Below are 17,219 nucleotides of genomic sequence, written 5' to 3' on the forward strand. Positions count from 1 at the left end.
GGAAGGGCATCTTTCTGAAGGGCAGACAGTGGGGCACTTCCTCTTGTTTTTGGCACTCCCGTGATGCTTTTTGAAACATAGGGGCACCAGGGAGGAGTGGTTCACTTCCCGGCTGACTACTGTTACCATTGCAAAGACCTGTAATCGCTATTTTTTTCTGTACTAGTGAAATGACCACTGGCAAACATATAAACACTTTCTATAGCCGTGAAAATCCTGCAAAAGCCCTGGAAATGTTTTGGAAAATGATGAACAATCCCTAACGTTTTGAAAAAGTCACAGCCACAGTTTTTTTTTTTTTTTTAAATAATGATATCTTGACAATTTAAGCTAGAACATGATAGATGTTTTTATTTCCTTGAAATCAGCTCTTGTATCATTTTAGGAAACCAGCAAAATCAGAATCAACAGATGTAGCGTCTGCTAAGAGCTGTATTTTTTCTGTGGACCCACTCTGCAGTTGTAAAAGTTGCTTTACTCATTGCACTGCAGAAATACAGTCATAGAAATTTGATGTGTTATTCTGGAAAATCATGAAGAAGTTTTGCAATTTAATTGGCAAATTAGTTGTGTTGTAGAAACCTACTTCATTCAAGTTCTGTGGGGAAAAAAAAATCTTTTGACTCATGATCAGTAACTTTACACTTAAGCCTGAATCAAGTGGTCATGGTTCTGGCATATTACTGGCAGTAATGTTCAAAATATCCTCTGCCCACTCAAAATGCTGTCTAGCTGATAGACAGTGTGACCTTTCAGCCACTGTTTGTGTCCACTAACAGCAGCACATACTATACGGCGCCGGATCAATACAGAGAAGAAAGGAAATCCCAAGTTGTCTAGTCGGATAGCACAAACACTGCCAGGGTTAAGGGCTCAATTCAAACTGGGGCCATTCACTCTGAAAAAGAAGTTTTCTCCTGTATTCACAAGCTCATTGTGTAACAGTGTCCATCAAATGGCATGTTACATTTGTAGGGTACTCAGAGAAAAACACGGGTACTTTTTATTTAAACCAACAATGTGCTAAAAGAAAAGGCTCTTTCCCGCTGAGCTGATCATCATTTTATCCCCATCTGCCTTTTCACAACCTGGCTTGGATGCTGGAGGAAACAGGGAAGGAAGTGGAGGTAACATACTTTGTCATCAGGTTTATCGTGTGATCACTGTCCGGGAACCTCCAGGGTCATTGCAAGTGTCTTGCTGAATAAGGCCCAAACAACAAAATAACAGGCAAAAGCAGACTTTATGGATAGTCAGAAGAATATGTTTAATAAAAATAATTAAACCTCAATTTCCTCTATAGAACTTCATAGAAAGTAATCCAATAAATTACAAATGACTTTTAAGACGCTTTTTCCTCCACTACATAAAGAATTATTTGACTACACAGACCACATCTTGCAAGTATTTCAACAGTCCAATGAAACAAACAAAAAAAAAAGAAGAAAAAAAAAAAGAAATTGACTTCATGGTGACATTTAGGATATCAAGCTTGAAAAAAAAAATACAAAGGCAATAATCCTAGTTTTGTCATCTCAGCGACTACTTTACATATATGAAAATTCAAAGAAAACCTTGTACAGCAGTAGTGTGGTGTTTTGTCATTCTTCTTGCATATTGGTCATTGTTTCCTTGCAACTGTGTTTAAAGCAGGTTTTTAACGTTGCCTCTAGTCAATCTAGCACTTGCAGTGCATCAGAGTCCTCGCACAACCAACAAAAGAAATCAAACGAAAAGCGAAAGAAAAGCAAATGTTATGTCCAATCATAATTGTCCCCTTTAATGTATTCACAACGTCAACCATTAGCCATTTTTGACCTGAACAGGCTCAGCATACACAGTGGTCAACCCACTTCTTCCTAGTGGGGAAAACACAAGCCTACTATACAAGTCACCTACAGCAGAAATAGCAATGACTGGGCGTATGCCTAAGGGCACTAGAGCAGAACTGCAGATGTACAAACTGACAGTGGCATTATTTAAGTTCGCTGCTCAGACGTAGAAAAATACGGTATTGTTTATCATAATAATAATAATAAAAAAAAAGCCATTGCATTGCAAGCAAAAACCAATGTGAGGTCTATATAACAGGCATACGAGAAAACCATGTTACAGCAACATTAGAAATCAGCTGGCGTGCCTTCAGTCATGGTGTTTAGACCATGGGCTTGTTCATGGTTTGACCCACTGATGAATGATTTTGCTACACCAACACCTAAGAACTAAACAAACTGAGCAAATTCAATGAGTTTCTCCAGCACAGGAGGAACCTGTTGGGACACTCTACTGGCCCCAGTCCAAAACCTCTCCCGTGTCTCCAATAACTATGAAATGTGAATCTAACAGTCCACTGTGTACCAGCAGTCCTAGAGCAAGCACTGTTATACTAGAGATAATTACAAAGGTACTTCGGCTTCAGTGAATTCCAGTGATAACATCTGTCCTGGTTATAGCTTAAAATGAACACACCGTGTCGCCATAATGAACAAAAAGCACGGCCGTGGGAAAATGAAAGATGCAGAGAGAGATCTGAGTAATCTGTTTTTCAGACAGAAGAGAGAACGAGGTACAGGATAAGGGCACTTCTACATCTAGCTGAAGCTCCATTCATCAGCAGACCAGAGGTGAAATATACAGAGCAAGCTGCAAATTCCCAGCAACACAGCCACTATGTCGAGCCCTAAAGTTAGCCCATCCGGTACTGAGTACAATTCAATACTTGATCAAAGGTATCAATTACTACAATCTCATTCGTAGGATAAACTATTTTGTGCTTGTGCCATATATCCTTTGTAAGACTTTGGTGGACAGGTGGATTATTATGCAACACTTTAATTTGTAATGCACCATGATCCTCTGAGGGTTCAAAGGGCAGAAACAAAATACCTTGCTGTTTTACATTAGTTACATGTTTTTTTTTTTGTTTTTTTTTACTTGTCATAGCTTGCCAGTAGGTCAGTTCAAGGCCCCCTCCTCCATATACAAAATACAGACTGGAAAGGTATATAGGCAGCAGATGCCAAGTGAGACAACATGCCAAGTTCAGATGGGTAGAGTAGTCCGGCCAACCAAAACAGACAGAACACAGTGAATGGAAGCTCTCAATAACGGTCTCCAACACGCACATTCCAGCAGGGACAAGGACACATACGCACGTTGACACCCATGAACACACCGATGCGCGCACATATTTGCACAGTGAAGCCAATCCCTTTAGCTCAGTTGAGGTAAGTTGCAGTCAAATATGCCAGGGATGCGATTCTCTCTGTGTGCTGTCAAGAGTCCTTAACTCATCTTCTACCACACAGAGAGCACTGAAGTTTGTCAGGACTTGACTACAGTCAACAAAGGGCAGTTTTTGGCACACAGTAAAAGGTTGCTTTCTGTCCTCACAGTCCAGGGGGAGGGTTTATTAGACCCATACACTGTAATCACAATGATCAGATGTGTAAGTCAGAGTGTAAGCCTACTATGGGTGGCTAAAGTGCGCCTTGGAATAAATTTCTATAGATGTGTGTTGCGTGTTTGATTTGTAAGGTGAGGGTGAAATTGAAGCATTTCATTCAAAAATGAGATATCCATTTAAAAAAAGACACCTGAATCACAACACAAAATTAAGACAGATTATGATACAGTTTCAAGGATGTAGGTAACTTATGTCTTCCACTGAAAAAATAATACTTTTACAGAGTGGTTCCCACACTAAATGGGGAGCTTCAGTTAATTTTTATGGATGCATACCAATTTAGCAATGGACTCATCAACTTGATATGAAGGTAAGTGACAGGCAGGTGAGGCTGCGTGAGTTGTGCAGCGGGGTGGAGTATGGCAGACAGAGGATCTACAGCTTCAGTGACATTCAATAGCTGCCCGAGTTATTGCTGACATATCCAAAGTATGATCTGCAAAGCATAAGTGTCAAGGAACCTGTAAAAGTATATTTACAAGAGAAAGCAAAATATTTGTCAAGTTCAGTACCCCAACCCCCACACTCAAAATATATTAATAGTACAGCTCAACAAGAGCGTTTATGTAGTTGCACTTTTTTAATAAAATTAAATCCTGACATGGTAATTACAATAATGCCATTTTGATTTCTTTTTTCCTGTTTGCAATTGTACATAATTGTGTGGTACAAGTTCACAAAGAGTTCAGAAATCTACTAAAATTTGACATGCAAAATGTCTCTCAAAACAAGACTGTACCTTGTGAACAAACACTGAAATTTAATTTCAGTTCCTGTAAGTCATAATTCTTTTTTTTTTTTTTTTTTTTTTACTGTTTTTTCGTTTGTTTTTAGTCTTTATTACACAACATTTTAGTTAGTTCTTGTATTTACATGTAAAGAAATCACAACATAAGTGCAAGAAAATCCATATATATGTGAATATATGTATACATTTCTATGCGATACATAAATATATTTATATATTAATGGGATCAGTCCTCATCACTGGAGTCTGAATCGTCTGACGATGATGAGGAGCTCCCAGACTCTGATGAAGATGACTCCGCTTTCCCCGAGCCTTCAGGACCGCTGTTCTCCTTTTGCTCTGTGGACTCCTCCTCGTCTTCGTCGTCTTCCCCCTCCTCTTCTTCCAACGCCTCCTCCTCACCCTCGTCCTCCTCACCCTCCTTCTCTGCTGCTGGCTGCTCAGTCTCCTGTGGTGAAGGCTGGGAGGCTGCAGACAGAGGAGGAGCAGTGGGGTCACTGTTCGAGCTCTGTGGCTGTGCGGTGGACACAGGAAGGTTAAGGCCTGGAGTGAGAAGCATCCCTGGGTAAAGCATACTGGAGAGTAACAAGGGGTTAAGAGACAGCGGGTGACTGGAGGCTGCCGTGGCAGCTGAAGCACTTAGTGGGGCGGTGGCAGAGGAGGTGGCGTTGGAGGTGGAGGGAGGATCCGTGCTCAGGCCCTCTGTCCTTTCTCCTTTGGTGTCTGAGGTGTGGGATGGGGCTTTGGACACAGAGGGTTCTCCTGCTCCTCCGCTGGCAGTTCCCTTGGCCTTGTCCTCAGATACCGCTGTTCCCTCCTGAGGGGGCTTTCCGAGGAGGCTGCTCATGCCCAGCAGGTTGGGCAGCCCAGCCATGCCTGACAGCATCATAGGAAACATAGCGGCCAGGTTGCTAGCAGCCAAGTTGCTGGCATCGGCTGGCAGCCCCATGAGGCCAGCTGTGAGCTGCAGGGACTGGAGGCTCTGGAGGTTCTGCTGGAAGGCCTGCAGGCTCGTGAGGTCCATTCCAGAGAGCAGGCCATTAGCCAGCAGGGGGTTCAGTCCCAGGGTCGAGGCCGCTGGATTGGGTGCTGCTGCTGCCGCTGCTGCCGCCGCTGCTGCCGCCTTGGCAAGGGGGTTCTTAGGTCGCCGTCCACGTCGGCTCACCTCCTCAGGAACGATGGGTCCGGTCAGGATCCGGTCAAACATGCTCTCTGGGAGGTAGCCCTGGATGGCACATGAAGGACACAGTTCGGTGTCTTTCTTTGGCAATAAAGTAAGATCATGGTTCCTCAACTGTTCATTTCAGTTAATTAAATTCATTTTGCATAATTTTATTGTTGCAGATTTTTTCTTGTGTGATCACTTGTGTGATTGCCCAGGGTTCAGGACTTTGAAATGACCAAATACATTTTTCGTATGATTATACACTTTTCAAACCTGCACAGTAATACAAGACTGGACATTTTGTTCCATCTAACTGTTTGAGAGTTGGCTGTGTGACAAGCTAACTCACCGACTGTTTGACCACATCTGCCCACTCAGGTGGGACCCCGTACTCGGGGTTCTCCTGAAGGAACCGGCACAGGTCCTTTAGAGGAGGGGCGAAGGCACCACCAACCTACAGTCAAGATCAGAGGCAGCATGAACCACAGCGTAGAATGCAATGCAAGCTAATCACCACAGACAGTACACAACCCAAAATGTCTGTCACCCACACATTTCTTCCACATTCTGGAGATAAACTATACGGACAAAGGTATTGGGCCACCTACACATTACACCCACAGGAGCTTTTACAGTGGAACTAAGGGGCCTCGGCCAACCCCAGAAAAAAAGCCCACAGCATTATCACTCCTCCACTAAACTAAACTAAGGCAGGGAATGTCCTCCTGGCATTCACCAAACCCAGACTCATCCATCAGATTGCCAGATAGAGAAGTGTGATTTGTCACTCCACAGAAGACGTTTCCACCTCTCCAGAGTCCAGTGGTGGCGTGCTTTACACGGCTCCATCTGACGCTTGGCATTGTGCTTGGTGATGTAAAGCTTGCATGCTGCTGCTCGGCCATGGAAACCCATGCCATGAAGCTCCCGGCGTGCAGATTTTGTGCTGATGTTAATGTCAGAGGAGGTTTGGAGCTCTGCATTTATTGAGTCAGCTGAGCGTTCGCGACTTTTATGCACTATGCGCCTCAGCACTCGGTGACCCCGCTCTGTAACTTTACGTGGTCTGCCACTTGGCGGCTGAGATGCTGTGGTTCCTAAACACTTACACTTTGCAATAATACCGCTTACATTGGACTGTGAAATATCTAGGAGGGAAGAAATTTAACTAACTGACTTGTTGCAGCGGTGGCATTCCATGACATTACTATTACAGTACCACACTTTTCACACAATTCAATGAGTTATTTAGAACAACCCATTCTTTAACAAATGTTTGTAAAGGCAGACTGCATGGCTAGGTTTTTATATACCTGTGGTAATGTGACTGAATGAAACACCTGGATTCAGTGATTAAAAGGTGTGGCCCAATACTTTTGTCCATATAGTGTACCTTACCATCACTTCATACAAGCCTGGCCCTCTATCATCCTACCATTCAAATCATTTTCATTCAAATAATTTTCCTTTTCTTGTTTGTAAAAAGCAGGATGGACTATTTTTAAACAAGTGATGATTTCAATTTCTGAAAGAAACTTGACAATGTCCATGAAAGAGATGTCAGAATTTTGCACTATAGTGACAAAGTGATTTCATTTGATGTAGAGCATTTGCTTTTCATTACAAAAGGAGATATTCATGTCACAGGTTAGAATGAAAGTAAAACTCACTAGTAAGAGCACTGTTAATATTTTTACAAAATATTAACATTTGAAGGGATGCATAAACCCAAAAGCCTATAAACACAACACACACACACACACACACACACACACACCTTGCGTGCATTTCTCCTGTTGATGATCTGGACTCTTTCCTCTCCTGTCAGGCTGTTGACATCTATTTTGTTGGGGTTCCGGCAGCGGTGCCTCTTCTGCTTGGGCCGACCGTCCTGGAACTGGAACTGCATTTGCATCTTATTTACCCCCTGGACATGAAACATAAAATTACTCATCATGAATGAAAATGGCTAAGTGAAGGGAGCTTCAGCTAAAATTGAATTTTCAGTTGTTATTCTGCAAAAGTAGATAGTTTCCTAAAAAATGTTCCAGTTTGAGGTAATTCCATGATTTTTTTTTTTTTTTTTTCAGAATATATGTGCATCCATTTCATTGTGCATCAGTTTTTCATCATGGGCAATGTACTTCTGTGATATAACATATACAGAATATAAAGAACCCAGAATGCAAATTTGGGATATTTGGACAATATTTCTCAAACAAAATTACATACAGTTTACTGTCTGTCTGTTTACTGACAGTCCCTGTCTGACATCTCCACTGTTTGGCTTAATCACAGGTTGCACTCTGTCTGGCATTGGCTCTACCAGGTTTTTGCAGAATTTGAGAATGCACATTATGCAGTGTCTTGTGATGTTACAATAAATTTGGCCTTTTCTATTTTCAAATATGCCCAAAGTTGTTCGGTGGGTTTGAGGTCTGGTATCTGTGGAAGGTAAAAGAGTCAACAATGGTCTTGTTCTTCCTTAGGCTTCCGATAGGCCTCCTATACCGTTGATGCATGTTTAGTGTCACTCTCTAATGACCAACTGCGGTTTAGATGAAACATCCCAACACCTCAGTATTTCCACCACCATGTTTGATTGCAGGTTTTAACTCTCAGATTACAACCATCAATATCAAACTTTTGATTTATCTGAATATCTCCCAGTCTTCCCAGCATAAATGGGTTAATATTTGAATGAAATATATGGTGTAACAATTTGTTTCATACAAATATTTCTCAAAAAAATATTTGTATCATCAGTTAGTTTTTGATCAATAATATAAACTAACTTTCCTTGGTAGTGGACTCAGATTTTAAACAACACACTAACCAAAAAGAAAATCTCAGACTGCTTTGTGTATTTGTGCCGAACCACAAGTTTTTAAGTTCTTTTTTGGAGTAATTCCCCAAATACTTCATGGTACTCCAGAAAACCGGACAATTATTACAAACTAACATTTTTACAGACAGGGGTGGTTAATCTGAGGGGGGAGAGAAGAATTGAAAAGAGGACAGAGGGAAAATGGACTCACAGGGATAAAGGCCCCTGTGTCGGCTACAAAGCCTGGGTGCTCTTTCAGCCACTGTTCCAGATCTTTCCTCCTTGGAGCGTCGTCTCCAGCAAGCCGCGTACCATCTTTGAGGTTGATGACAGGGACCCTGCTCTCTGTGTCCACGGGACCCTGACTCTGGCCCTGGCTAAAGCCCAACTCAGGGGCCACAGCCATGCCCACCTGGCCAATGCCACCCCATCCTGGAGGCACCTGGAGATGCAGGGGTGCATACCAGTGAGGAAAAAGGGCATTCCTTAAGCATTTGTTGAAAGTGACTTGTGCTGTATAGTACATTAATTTCAAGGTATCTATGATATCTATCAAAATGATTTTGCAAGATGAACATACATAGCCCATTTTGGCCAAAATAATTTTATATAGACCAATCGCACAGGGACATGGGTTCCTAAATAAACTTTAGGAGCAAAGGAAATCCATGATTTTTTTTTGTAGGTATCATAAATGAGGTGTGCATCCTGCTGGACAAATACTGTAAAGCTCTGTTGCAATACAGGTTATATGAGGAGAAAAAGGGTGCAGTTCTAAAAAAAAAAAAAAAAAGAAAAAAGAAAGAAAGAAAAAAAAGTGAGATCTCATCAGTGCTTACACGCTCTGGCACAGCTGGGACTCTGTTCCTGTTCATGAAGAGAAGGTCCATCCCTTCCACGTTCTTCCTCCTCCCCCTCCGCCTCTTCACCACTGGCTGGCCGTCTATCACTCCGTTCAGCCTCATCTGACCGGTCAGACCTGGGGGGACTGAACCAGAACCAGCTGGTTAGCTGTCAAAAACTGTGCTGTGTCTTGTTAATTCAGCTGGCTCATTTACAGCCAATTGTTGAATCTTTAAGATACAACTCAAACTATCTAAACTTTTGTCATAGAGTAGTTTTTCACTTGTACATAGAAAATAAGCTCTTTAGGACTTCCATAAACTAACAGCACTCTCAGTCCTTGCATGAAAAGCTCTGACCATATATAGGAGGACACCAATGTTTTGACTTTTGAGTCCACATACTATGTAAAGGTACAGAGCCTTGAAATCAGTTGCATCATGCTAAAAAGTAAAGCTCCCTCTTTCATTCAAGCCATCTTAAAGTCATCAAAACTTTACTTTGCTGCCATCTAGTGGTAGTAAAAGATAACATGGATGACTTATCACAACGCAAACTGCACAAATCTCCATGGACATATTGTAAGTGAACACACCCTGCTGGAGGCTGCCCTGTGGCTTGGTGATGTCAGCCAGGCCTGTGTCTGAGGCACTCTGCAGCTCCTGAAGCCGAGCCAAGTACTGCTGCTGGGCCTGGGGCCCCTCCTCCGACTCTAGGGGCCGTTTCAGAGGTAGACCCTGCTTCTGGAAGGTCAACTTCAAACCTCCCTCCTGCTACACACATAGACATGGTGCATCAGCCAAGTGTAGGAAGAAGGGCACTCACAGTATAACCACAGGTCAGATATACAAAACTTCACAAGGGGCAGAGGTTAGTTGTTTTTCAATTTTTGATGCATTCCCAGACTTAGTCCAAAGTGTACAAGGAAGCATTCTCTGCCAAACAACTGAAGCATCACAAAACAAATATGTGCTGTGATTTTGTTGTGTCAGCCTCATACATCTTATGCTGTATCCTATTTTCATTTCATAAAACTCAAAATCTTTCAATCAGCATGAATCTTCAATGATAAAAGGAAACATTTTCTTGTTAGTAGTACTGGGAGAGAGAGACGTACAATAAGAAGAGGATGAAAAGGCACTGGGATAAATCTAATCATAGGTCTAGTGGGAAACCATGTCAAGGGGATAGCTGCTCAGCATATTCATCATGTACAGTCCACTTTTTATGAGTAACAAGCTGTAGCTGTCAGTGGAACTGATGGGGGAAAGGTAATCTTTGGGGAAAATATCTATGTCACCAAATAGCTGCAGCAGCAGAAAAAAAAAAATATATAAAATTTGTCAGAGGCAAGTGGCTGGCAAGCCCACCATGTTAATAGCCATGTTGCCCAGAGGCACAGAAAACACCCACAGTCAATGGCTCCTTTTCAATCAGATTATAAACAAGACCCCTTTAGTCCAGAGGCTCAAAACTGAACCTTCTTATTATATTCTCATGAGTGAGTGGTTTCTGCTCAGTAATCACAGCCTCAGAGGCCAATTTAAATTGAGTGTGGGGGGAAAAAGAGAGGAAGGCTGCTATTAAATTAAGCTCTTCTCCTGCTAGGCAGTCAAAACCACTAATCATACTCATACAAAGGGAAAAAAACAAGAGAAACATGCTGAACAATGCAACTAACACCGGTCATGGGAGCAGAAGAGGTAGTGTCCTACAGTTGGGGTGGGGCGAAGGGAGGAGGAGAAGGAGAAACGAAAAATCAACATACATCATTGAGTTTGACTGAGAACTCCTTGTTTTCTGCAACATGCTTCTTCACCTTTGACCCCTGCGGCGAGGCAGAGGGGTCCTCGCACAGGCTGTTGGCATTGTCCAGCAGCTTGGTGGTATAGAAGGAGGCTACCGCCCCTCCAGTTTCGTAGACGCGCCGTGTTCCTGGCCACTTCCCCTTCAACACTGCCTGACAGATGCTATCCAGACGGTTAATCATCACGCGGTCCTACACAAATGCCGAAACAGAGGGTCAGGACACTTAATCGCTTGTATAAGTGACATTTTGATCACCATCCATAATATAATTGTCTTAATTGATACAAAATGACTAAAAGGAACTAGGAATAGACAGAGGGGACAACAGGTGACATGGCTTTTGAGCTGGAATCAAAACAATGCACCTGCTTAGTTTTACATTTAGTTCACATTTTGTATGACTTCCATCATGAATATTAATTTAAACTACAATATTCTTTTTTTTTGTTGAATCCTTGATTTGATAATTCTAGGTCTCATCTAGCTTATTACAATGATCACATGAGACTTATGTACTGTAAATGTTACTTGGCTTCTTATTCAAAGCACCTACTGTACAGCAGTTCTACCATCATCATGCTTTCTGTTTTCCAAAATGTCTCCAGGCCTGGAAAACACAATTCTCATATTCCATGACTTTTCCAGGTTTTCATAGTCATAGACTGGACTCATTTGTTTTAATGAGTTTTTTTTTTTTTTTTTTATGCAGATGATCAGGTTGCATGTGTGTTGTTCACCTTTGGCCAATAGGATGCAGCCAGCATGTAACCTCCCTGGAAAGGATGTGAGGAATTGGTGACACCGTTCTCAGCCATGTGCCTGTCCTGTGTTTCATCTTGCGTAGTGCTTAGAGATGCCACGCTGTCTTCATCGAAGCCCTTCACACTTGCCGCTGCAGGCACTATGTACCAGACAACACATACAAAATTTTAGAGACAAAATACTAATAACAAGCCTTTCAGTGTGTGATAGAATACTTTGATCTTAGATTAATTTTTATTTTATCATTCCTAAACAGAGCTTCATAAGAGGGTATCTACAATATTAAGCATACAATATGCATAATATGCGTATTGATAATGCCAGAAAATCACTGCACTGGAGAGTGGCACTGGAAATCACACCAGTAATACAATGCTACTCCACAAAACAAAAGAGCAGCAACTGTTTGAGCAGGGGGGGAAAGAGAAAGAAAAATGACTTCAGATGTTGTCTTCCGTTTATATAATCTGATTGGCTGGTAATCGTGACATTAAATTGGTGCTGCAGACAAAACATTTTGCTTCCTGGACTGAACATAATGTGTTTTTTAATTTTCACTTGTACGAGTGCATCAGTTTGTTATTTATCACTTGTTTTATGTAGCATTACCCTGTGTCACGTGTGTGAAAACCTGGACACTCACCTTTCTTCTGCCCTTCCTCTCCCTCACTCTCACTATCTTCAGAAGAGGAAGATGAGGATGAAGATGATGACGAAGAACCAGAGGAGCAAGAAGAGGAAGAGGAGGAAGAGCTGGACCCAGAGTGTGAAGAGGAAGACGATGATGATGACGATGACGAAGAGGAGCGTGATGAAGAGCTCGAGGAAGAGCCATCTGACTCTGACTCTGAGCCACGCCTGGCCTCCCTGCGGCCCCTCTTACTGGCCTTCTTGGGCTTCCTCTCTGAGGAGTTGGGTGTAAGGGGCTTGGTTCGCGCTGCCACCATCCGCCTTTCGTTCTCTGCCTTCTCAGGAACTGGCTTCTCCTCTAGCTCCACAGGAGTAGCTGACACTGGAGGAGGGCTCCAACTCTCCCCCTGCTTCTCCCTGTTCTCCTCCTCCTCTGAGGCCGGCTCCTCCTTGGGTATGATCCCAGAGGGCTCTGTGTCCCTCTGGGCTGGTGTTGGCAGTGGAGAGTCTGTCATTGCTGAGCTGCTGGCCTGGAACTGAGGGTGAATGAGCGGCGTGGGTGTGCGGGACTGTTGCTGTGCAGTTTTTGTTTGGCTGTAGTTGCGCTGGGCAGCCATGAACCCAAGCTCAGGGTCTCTGAGGATGTGGTAGTCTGTGCGGCTCACACCGTGCTTGGCAGCACCAATGAGCAGGTCACGGTCATGGGTACCAGGTTCCCACCAGACGGGCAGGTCAGAGCCCATCTGGCACAATGACAGGCGCTCGTAGAGCAATGGGTGGCGAAGCACCTGCTCCCTCACCTGGCGAAGCAGCTCCACTCTGTACAGAGTGCGAGACGCTCGTTCCTCTGTGATGGGCTGGATGGAGAGAGACGGGTCCACCGCAGAGTCTGGCACAAAACATAGAAAGAGGAGGAATTAAGCATGAGACAAAGTGTGAGAAAAAACTAAAAGCTGCACTACAGATATAACCCATAGATCTGTTTGTGTCTGAAGTTAAAGTATCACACTGTTTACTCTTCCATAAATTATTAACTTTATCAGCCTCCCTATCTCAGACTACTGCTGAACCAGCTTGTTTACCAAGAGACTGGCTACAAGAATAAAACCTTTCACAGTCAGGAATGAGTGCAGAGAGTAATATCTTAAGTATTACTAAGATCAACTTGAGAGCAGTGTAGGTGTCAACATTAGGACATAAGACTGAGACATGAATGTGCCTATGTAAATCAACACTCCATTATTCTTCATTATTCTTCATTATTCTTATTATAAATAGGTCAACATTCTACATATTAAAACCTAGTTAGGTTAGTCAAATGAAACAGGAAACATAAAAGCATACACACTCTTATTGTGATCGTATTTGATGAGCAGGCTAATGGATTATTAGAGTTGTCTTTTTCATCAGATGAATCTAACAAAGTTAACAGCAACATGCTGAAATTGTCTCCAGCAGCATCACAGATCTCCAGTTTACTGTGTGTAAATAGAAAAGCAGGGTTTGTCGCTTGTGTGTGCATGTACATGCATGTAGACCCCTGACCTCCGTCTTTGGGTGGCAAGCGACACACCCTTCGGCACATGGCAGTGAAAGCCCACAGATACTTTTGCAGGCTCTCGTCGGTCTTTTTGTGCAGCCGAGCCATAGCCCTGAACTTGGTCCAGTCGAAACGGCCAAGGGTTGGGTCAAAAACCACACCAAACGTAGAGACCACCCGGTAAAAGTCAGCCTCTTCTCGTCTGGTCCACCTGAGGAGAGTGGGACAGGTAGGCATGTCATCTCTGTCTGTGATGAGCAATTGTGCAGTGCACACTTCTGGCATAGGAAGCAACAAGTAATCTCAACTACGTTTTGGTGCTCCCTAGTAGTTACAAACTTGCTGCTTTGATCTCCATTACAGATAGTATAAGGACATATTTCTATAAAAAATGCATATTACTTATTTGGGGTGGTAAAATTCTTTGCGAAAAGTTAAGTTTTAGTTTACCAGGCCTTGTCAGGTGAGCCAAAAGTTCGTTTTAGTCCATGTACATTCATATCTTCTTGTAATGATTTATTTTTTAATTTATTTTCTTTCCTTCCTTCCTAAGAATTATTAACCAGTGCCTTCCAGATCCAGTTTATTTTCAAAAAATTGTTCAACCGATGCATAGTCTCACCTCTGCTGACGTTCAATCTTGGCAGCCATCTTGGGGTTGAGTGTGTCATTGAGGGTGGTGGGCAGTGAGCAGAGTGGAGTGGCAAGCATCATGGTCTGCTGGGACTGAGTCTGGGCTTGGGCCTGGTGGATGTGCAGGATCTGCCGGCTCTTGGTGTAGCGTTGGGAGGCTGTGATCAGACGCCTCAGCCTGGCTGTCAGTACAGAGGAAGATGGCCAGTAGGCAGTGTCACCCTCCATCACCGGAGGCGCATCTGGATCAGAGCACAATACACAGCAAATAGAGCACTGAAACAGTAATATACAAATGGAACAAACACTAACTATACTGCATGGCAGGTAACATAACTTCTCTGCCTTCTTAAGGTTTAGTGTCAATATTTGACTATTTTCTGTGGTTGAAACAGCAATCTTGAATATCCCAGAGCTAATGGCTTATTAAAAAAAAAAACATGTTATTTCACTATGTTTGCAGCCAAGTTTGATACTGGACACTTAACTAACATGAGCAAAAGCTTCAAGAACAAACTTTCTGAAATAACTTTCTGTGGCATTTCTGAAGTCATAGTCAGATGTTAGTAAAACATGTCCTGACCGTGTTTAAATCTTGTTTTGTTTTTTTTTAAATTATGTTTTCTTGACCACCATTCCCATGTTACATCATAGATTTGTTATTTGTTACTTTTATCATACTTCAGTTTCCATGACTATAAAATTTCCAATGCCTGTGGGAGGTGTTTATTTAAATTCATAATGATAATGATAATCCCCTGTGGATTACAGGAGTCTAATACTTACCTCCAGCGCTGTCAGTGACAACCAAGTCGCCGGGAGAAGAGGCATCATCCTGCATGAAGAGACAATTTGTGTTTATGCAAGCACAAGGCTAATGCATTGCACTGAAGCCAACAATATCAAATAAAATACTTGCAGCCACAAACACAGATTCAAAATCAGTCACACAGTGTTAGCTGGCCTTATCAAAGGGACAATGTGTCCCTCCACTTCCTTTGGCCTTACCTCCATATCGTCCTTCAGCAAGGCTGGGGCAGGCTTGTATTCTGGGTCGTCCACATCCCTGCACAAACACAGTTAACAAGAGCCAGTCAGCAGAGGCCACATATAGTGACTGACAGAACAAAACAACCGCTCATTTTCAACAACTACAACAGTCTGGAAAGTGATTTGTGTTTGATAAGTGCAGCTGGAAAAACAGGCTGGTCATCAATCAGGTAAGAAAACCTATTTAGTGGGTTACTTCTTTTACAAGAAGGTATGGTTGCCTAATTTCTGGCAGTGTCATGAAAACTTGAAACAAACAAACTAAATTTTTTTGCATAGCAGAAGCATTAGTTAGCCCTGGTCTATGTCAGACCTGGACAACAACCACAGAACAGTGTTTCAAAATTAACTTGTTGCAAAATGGCTTGCAACAACTTTTTTCCCCCCAGGACTGCAGTTATGTACCCACCCATCCATGAAATCATTGGCTCTCTGTTCTGCAGCGATAGCCTTCTCATCTGGCCGTCCCACACGCTCTAGGAAGCACAGGGCAGGATCAGCACGGATAGTGTTGTACTTCTCATAGCCTGTGAGGGCACGGGGGGATAAGCAAACAGTTAGTCAGTAAATGGTAATGCATGGAAACTTTTAGATATGAACCACATACACAATCTGGCTGATTTCCCACAAGCACTTTGTGTCTGTGGAACAGCAATATTCCACTGAGAGCTTAGAGAAAAAAAGTCTCATTTCACAAATATTCATCATTTGACAAATGTAACATTGGTGTCAGACAATTAAACCAAATTATGGTGCTTTTCGTAAGACTAGTCCGTAACTTGACAAAGTTCTAAAACTTTAACAAGGTGGATCATCTACAGTACTCTTTAAAGTTATTAAATAATTCATACTGGGTAATGGCTTTTTACCCTAAAAGGGACACATTGTAACAGCGATCTGAAAATGAATTCTTATTACATAACTTGTTATATGAAGCTAGTCACAGTAGGAGTTGAGCTGACTCACCGTGCTTGTAGACGCCCAACAGCAGACACTTGTCAGAGATGGCATCCCACCACAGGGCTGGTAGCTCCGAATGGTCTGGCTCCGGCACCCAGATCTTGATCTCACTGAAGAAGAAGGGCATCCAGTCAGATACCACAGGAGGAACATTTTTTAAACCATACAAAGCACATTTTATAGCTAGTTGGTGTTCAGCCCCAGCTTTAGTGTGGTGTGTGAGTAGTGATTCACTAAACCAACATCCAGGACAATGTAGTAAACTTAGTCAAATGTTCTCCAGTGACAAGATAACATGGTTAGAATTATGCTATGGTAATAGTACTGGTTCTCCTGATGGGTTTCACTCTCCACTGAGAACAGATTAGGAACTTTACAGTCACCATTTTTCAGTTCCATTGCTGTCATGAGTACTGATTTGTAGGCATAAGAAAAAAAACAACATATATACTAAATTCATGTTATCCATTCCACTTTTTATGGTGGTTTCCTTATCACAAGTAAAGCTGATAAGCTGCTCTAAGAAGCAATATACCATAGGATTCAGGGAAAGAGCAGGTCTATCTTTGACCAGAAGGTGGAGCTCTGCAGCTTTTCTATTACTTTGGCTGATCAGCTGTGTCTTTCTTCAACAGGTTGCAACCATAAGTGTGCATTACCATGCTCATTGCATGAAACACTTCCTTAATATTACAAGCAAATGAGAACGAATGGGTTTTTAAGTAAAAAAACAAACAAACAAACAAACAAACAAAAAAAAAAAAAACAATCAGGTATCTTTTTCAG

The 17,219-nt window shown here is 42.5% G+C and overlaps 1 protein-coding gene across 8 annotated transcripts in view; it reads right to left on the reverse strand.

Annotated features, from left to right (window-relative positions):
- Window positions 1-1,484: 1,484 nt before the first annotated feature.
- chd9 (chromodomain helicase DNA binding protein 9) overlaps window positions 1,485-17,219 on the reverse strand; it is a 111,191-nt gene continuing 95,456 nt past the window's right edge. For 4 of the 8 annotated variants that reach the window (XM_030044729.1, XM_030044738.1, XM_030044789.1 and 1 more), the window contains 15 exons: window positions 16,440-16,543; window positions 15,883-16,000; window positions 15,432-15,489; window positions 15,210-15,258; window positions 14,413-14,665; window positions 13,796-14,001; window positions 12,264-13,139; window positions 11,596-11,759; window positions 10,818-11,048; window positions 9,645-9,822; window positions 9,046-9,194; window positions 8,418-8,648; window positions 7,157-7,306; window positions 5,729-5,833; window positions 1,485-5,439 (listed from right to left, as the gene is read on the reverse strand). In XM_030044729.1, coding sequence (XP_029900589.1) covers window positions 4,441-5,439; window positions 5,729-5,833; window positions 7,157-7,306; window positions 8,418-8,648; window positions 9,046-9,194; window positions 9,645-9,822; window positions 10,818-11,048; window positions 11,596-11,759; window positions 12,264-13,139; window positions 13,796-14,001; window positions 14,413-14,665; window positions 15,210-15,258; window positions 15,432-15,489; window positions 15,883-16,000; window positions 16,440-16,543 — 3,871 coding nt within the window. In that variant the 3' untranslated portion in view covers window positions 1,485-4,440. The remainder of the gene's footprint in view (window positions 5,440-5,728; window positions 5,834-7,156; window positions 7,307-8,417; window positions 8,649-9,045; window positions 9,195-9,644; window positions 9,823-10,817; window positions 11,049-11,595; window positions 11,760-12,263; window positions 13,140-13,795; window positions 14,002-14,412; window positions 14,666-15,209; window positions 15,259-15,431; window positions 15,490-15,882; window positions 16,001-16,439; window positions 16,544-17,219) is intronic. The other 4 variants (XM_030044764.1, XM_030044755.1, XM_030044747.1 and 1 more) reach the window with 4 other exon arrangements.

This window comes from Myripristis murdjan, chromosome 3 (assembly GCF_902150065.1).
Source record: "Myripristis murdjan chromosome 3, fMyrMur1.1, whole genome shotgun sequence".
Taxonomy (NCBI): domain Eukaryota; kingdom Metazoa; phylum Chordata; class Actinopteri; order Holocentriformes; family Holocentridae; genus Myripristis; species Myripristis murdjan.